Source organism: Zingiber officinale, chromosome 7A (assembly GCF_018446385.1).
Source record: "Zingiber officinale cultivar Zhangliang chromosome 7A, Zo_v1.1, whole genome shotgun sequence".
NCBI classification, from domain to species: domain Eukaryota; kingdom Viridiplantae; phylum Streptophyta; class Magnoliopsida; order Zingiberales; family Zingiberaceae; genus Zingiber; species Zingiber officinale.
The window spans coordinates 23,959-29,290 of record NC_055998.1 but is presented as its reverse complement, the minus strand read 5'-3'; the positions used below and the strand labels follow the sequence as shown (position 1 = coordinate 29,290).

Below are 5,332 nucleotides of genomic sequence, written 5' to 3'. Positions count from 1 at the left end.
TGCGCTAATGCATGTAGATATATTTTATAATTTAATATACATGATACATGTCTTAATTACTAGAAACTTTGATGCCTCAATTTAATTCCAAATACATAAATGATGAATACAATTTAATTTCTTCAAGAAAATATCTATGTGCAATTCAATGTTTATTACATTAAGTATCGAAATAAATCAAAGCGCTCCTTTTGACCTATGATAAAAGCTGAACAGCCGCAATGGCAGGTATCTTTTCTCGCAGCTTCTGTGTTACTGCAACTCGAACAGTCATGACGCCGGCAGCTTGGCCGGTTAGTCTAATCTTGACGATAGGATTGTCAATTTCAATAAGCTCAAGCTCACCCCCACCAGTTCCAGCAAGGAATGGCCTTATCTCATCAAGCACCTAACATGGAACCAAATTAACTAGCAATTACGGTTTCCAATCCATCATCTATTAATTGCTACAGAACATGGAAACACAAGGTATTTCAACATTGCAAATGATTCGAAGCAGCTCATTACTCTGTATTAATATACCAGTAGAAGAAATTGCTACGGAAACAATGTTAAATCAATAGCAGGTACATATAGAAGCTAGAGCTATGTATAAAAACACAGAAATCAAGTTTCCTATAGGACGAATAAACATTGGCGATTGTTGGATTGATCTTGTTGATATATGTTTGTAGTAGATACTTCGTAGAGGATAGAAACAAGGTCAGGCAAAAAAATCAGTTTGTAAAATCAGATTGACATATTTGTTCATTATCATGATGCAATGCAAACTGATTATTACCTGCTCAATGTTTTCTTCATTGAGTGGAAGCCCAGTCTCCTCATCAGGTACTGGTTCAACTGCAACAATTTCTGGAATCTTTTCCTTTAACCGGCGCTCAATTCCCATCTTCATTGTCGTTACAGAACTTGGACAAGAACCACATGCACCTTGTAATTTTAGCCTTACGACATTTCCATCTATCTCATGAAGTGCTACATTCCCTCCATCAGAAATAAGATATGGTCGTACTTCATCCAATACTAACTCAACATTTTCAGCAGTTAGGGGAAACTCTACTAATCGATTCGGTGTGGCAACTGATTTAACCACTGCAGCAAACATCGGCAACAAAGATCGTCAGCTTTATCACAGAAATCAACTAAATCAGAGAAAGATCAAACATCCTTTCATTTTGGAAAATATGATCAATGGGTGAACCTTAAGATATTTAACATGAATTCATGGAATTATGGTAGGTGTGGAATATCTTCTAAGCAAAACAACAAAATGCTAATACTTTCATACTGTCATCATCATCAAAGTCGTTTTAGTCCCAACTATTTGGGGTTGGATACATGGCTGGCTAGACTATGCTACTAGTGATATATAGTTGCCTCTCTCTAAGGATGACCCTACAATAGAAACCAGAAAAGCGCTATTCAACAGCCAGAACAAAGATCAAAGGCTTCAAAAAGCTCACCGATTGTCCTCCTGGGCTTAGAAATCGACCGACAAGAGGAACCCCTCTGCGGAATTCGGGTTGGCACGAGGCTCAATTCCTGTAAACAAAACCAATCAAATCCCAAATTTTCGGGACGGCAATACAAACGATGAAAAAACCAACCTTGAGGTAGAGAGGACGGAGCGGTACAAAAGAGGCGGCAGCAGAAGAGCATGCGGCTTCCATGAAAGGTGAGGGATTCGTCAACACCGAGGCTCGCATCATATTAACCAAGAATCCAACTCCCCTGTTCTCTTCTTCGTCCTTCTCCGCTCTCCCTGCGTTCGCTTACTTGAAAGATAGACGAGAGCGGAAATTGGCAGAATCATGGAAACAGGAAATATAAATTAAAATAAAGATAGATGACAAAGTGACAACAGCGCGATCGCACCGCAACCACATGCGAGGATTGACCCGCAACCACAAAAAGACTGTTTGACCGGGGGAGGGACGAGGAAAAAACAAAATTTTCAACGGTGAAGTTTACAGTAGAACTTAGAGAAGCATATCCGCTTTACCAGGTAACCTCCTGAAGAAGTTAAAAGCGAGGGAGGGCGTCTTGCTCCGCAGCTTTGGGTGGCGCATGGCGTACAGGCCAAATATCACCACCACCAACTGGAACGGCACCGACCAAAGGACTCCTGCCATCGCCAATGCAAACACCGCAAACATAGCCGTTGCCCGTGGATCCCTCCAGCTTAGCAGCGCCTGCAGCCTCTCCGCGTGGTTGGCCAGGTGCCCCACCATTTCTTGCAAATTTCCGGCGAGCCACCTCAGCCGATCGTACCTCCGTGCCACCACCTCCGGTGGCCTCGTTAACACAGGAATGTTGTCCAGTTCTTCGTCGAATATATCCGGATCCGCCCATTCCCACAGGTTAGGGTCGGCGTGAGCAGGGGAGCTGGGCCGCCTCCTGAATCTCCACAGGCCGACGGCGAATAAGTGGAGGAACGCGGTGGGGAGGAGCAGTCTCGGCACCATAACGAGCATCAAGAACAGGGCGTGGACGAAAACGGTTATCAGCGGGCGGTTCCACTGGCGGACGCCGTCGAACCACTTCGCGAAGTCCACGAAGTCCGCGAGCAGCGCCTGGATCCGCATGAAGTTGGCCCTACCTTTCCGCAGGCTGAACCGGTTGGAGCCGTCGTCGAACACATAGTTGACGGCCTCCCTCGGGAGCGGCGGCTCGGCACGGGCCAGCTTCGCCGCCACGCTCAGCGTCGCGTAGTGGCGAAGAAACGGCATTTGGTGGTGGGGGATGGGATGCAGGTAATGCATTTTGTTATACATCGGCTTCGTGTACAGCCACAGCATGCTGAACCAGAAGGACGGGTAGGTGAAGCGCACCGCCAAGTGGATCTCGCCGGTCTTTTTGACGCCGGTGGGGTGAACGGCCAGCAGCGGGTAGTAGTGCGTGTACACGCGATTGATATCTAGCGTGGAGAGACGGATCCGGATCTTCCCCAGCGGCTCGTCTCTGGTGTTCCCGTTGTTGTTTTTGCCGTCGACGCGACTGTTGTTGAACACGGCGACGGTGAGGACGGTGGACGGATCGTGAACATCCCACGAGAACTGCTCGTTCCACCAGGGCTGCTTCGTCCCAAGGATCGTCCGCGTGCGCACCCACTTGGGACCGTACTTGGCGACGCAGTAAGCGTTGGTCGCATCGTCGCTCTTGCCGCTGCCATTGTTACTCCACTGCGGCGCGAGATCCTTGGCGTCTAGAATCCCTATCTCCAGCGAGCCGACGGTGGCCCGCCTGAGCGGTCTGGCGGAAGGCTGGTAGTCGCTGGTGAAGTGGGCGGCCTCGTCGATGACGTGATAACTGTTGTCGTAGTAGCACGCGACCTGGATTTTGCCGTATTGTCCGCCGCCGCCGCCGCCTGGCTTCTCGAGGGCGAACCACTGGGAAGGCAAGGGTTTGCGGTGGTCGGCGTGGGTACGGATCAAGCCCTTGCCGAGAACGACTTGGGCCAAGGCTTCGTTCTTGGCCCGGTCCATCACCGTCAGCACTAGCAATTCGTCGAAAGGTTCACTGGCGACCAGCATGATCTCCTCATTTTTCCACGTGGGGTTCGGCGAGCGGACCGGGGAGGGCCTGGTGTCGCATACCTGCGGGCCGAACCGGGCCTTTACGAAGATCTCCGGATCCGGTCTGGAAGTCAGCAGATCCTGGGCCGAGTCGACCTTGACCCGGAGGTAGCTCAACCGGGGATTGTAGTAGACCTGGCCGCGTGTGTGAGGGATGCCGGCGGAGGGGAGGAGGGCGGCGTCGGAGTGCACCGCCGTCGAGTACAACTCGTCCGCCTGCGTCCCATTCCATAAGGACATCATTATCTCCCCGCGGTAGGCCTCGTCCTCGTAGTCGCCGTTCACTTTCCAGAGCCGGTACCACTGCGGGGCGACCGGGCCGTCAGGCGGCACGCGCACCGGCACGTCCACCACCTCCACTGCCACCTTGCCCACCGAGTTGTCCACAAGGAGGCTCTTGTCCTTGACGATGACCTCCACGCGCGCCGCCGTCAGGTGGGCCTTGGACACGGCGAAGCACTCCCCCCACTCCGGGTCCCGGCTCTGCACCCGGTGCTTGGTCTTTCCTGTGAAGTTCCCAATCTTTACCTCCACGTAAGGATCCAGGCTTCCGGCGATGCCTGCGGCCGATAGGTGGCGGGCCCTGACGATGAGCACGTAGAGGAATTCCATCTGCTCAACGAGGTCGTAGGTGTTCTTGATCTTGTCACTGTTCTTGTAGCAGAGGTAGCCTAGGAGGGCCGCGAGGGACGGCCGTGTCTCGACGAGCTCGTACTCTGTTTTCTTCGGAGGTGACGGATTCGCCGGAACTGTCAACGGCGCGGCCGGCATAGCTTGCTCTTGGCTCGCATGGTAATAGTACTGCGACGAAGGTGGCTGGCGCCTCCTTTCGCGGTTGGAGGAGACCTGCGTTGCGTTCGTTGGAAGGACCTGATCCTTGGCGGTTCCGACGGAGCGAAACTCTCTGAGTATCTTTTCTTTGGCCGGTGCTAGTTGGCTCCGTTTCTTCCTAGGTGGCAGCGGCTCGATTCCACGGCTAATCCCGGCGATAGCGGAGACGGTGGATGGAGCTGCCACCGTCTCCACCTCCGCCTCCGCCTCCGCCTGAACAGAGTTCAGGACAGGAACATCGTCGTCTTCAGTGACTACGTAGACGCGGAGGGTGAGCTCGCCGCGGACGTTGGAGAAGAAGCTGCGCTTATCGAGAGGACAAAGCTGGAGCGCAGCGTCGAGGCGGCACGGCGCGACGGAAGAACCCGACAGGCGGACGCGGCCGAGGAAGCTGTTGCGATGTTGGGCGGTTGAGTTGAAGTTGGAGTTGTCGTGGTAGACAGAGACCTCGATCGTGCTCTGTGGGAGGTCGAGGGGGTCAGCGACAGGGAAGAGCAGTGTCTCGTCCCAGCAGGGGCTCAGGGAGTTGAGCTTGGTGGCGGTGCGGCGGCGCTTGCCTCGGAATTCCACCGAGACGAAGGGATTCGCCGATCCATTCCGGGTTTTCGGCTTCAAATCGTCTGCTTTCACGATCTCCACGGCCAACTTCATCGATCTCATCCGCTCAAACACTCGCTAAGCATACGAGTTGATCATGAAGAACAACCAATCGATCATAAAATTCAGAAGACTTGAAGAGTTGATGCAACCGAATAAGATTACGATGCCTGGACTTCCCTATTCCCTTTAGCTCGTCGCTTCCGTAGTCTCTTCCTCCTCGTCGTCCACAGTTTAATCGTTGCTCAGCGTGGTGTCGTTGCCAATTTCATCGCTTCTCGCTCTTTAATTTCATGGAGAATGCGATCGAGATTGGTGTTCGGCTATAA

General features: G+C 52.3%; 1 protein-coding gene across 1 annotated transcript; it reads right to left on the bottom strand.

Moving 5' to 3' along the window:
* On the bottom strand, positions 1 to 5,332 carry LOC122000596 (FT-interacting protein 7-like). The gene is made up of 5 exons (XM_042554958.1): positions 2,003 to 5,332; positions 1,608 to 1,762; positions 1,464 to 1,542; positions 782 to 1,092; positions 1 to 388 (listed from the first exon to the last, which is right to left on the bottom strand). Exons 1-5 carry the CDS (start codon positions 5,064 to 5,066, stop codon positions 197 to 199), a joined length of 3,801 nt encoding a protein of 1,266 aa, XP_042410892.1. The 5' UTR covers positions 5,067 to 5,332; the 3' UTR covers positions 1 to 196.

Excerpts from the sequence above, each read along its gene's own strand:
- LOC122000596 (XM_042554958.1), bottom strand. The coding sequence starts at position 5,066 with ATGAGATCGATGAAGTTGGCCGTGGAGATCGTGAAAGCAGACGATTTG. Across the intron at positions 1,543-1,607 it reads TCCGTCCTCTCTACCTCAAG|GAATTGAGCCTCGTGCCAAC; the intron begins GTTGGTTTTTTC and ends TTTTGTTTACAG. Across the intron at positions 1,093-1,463 it reads TAAGCCCAGGAGGACAATCG|TGGTTAAATCAGTTGCCACA; the intron begins GTGAGCTTTTTG and ends TGTTTGCTGCAG.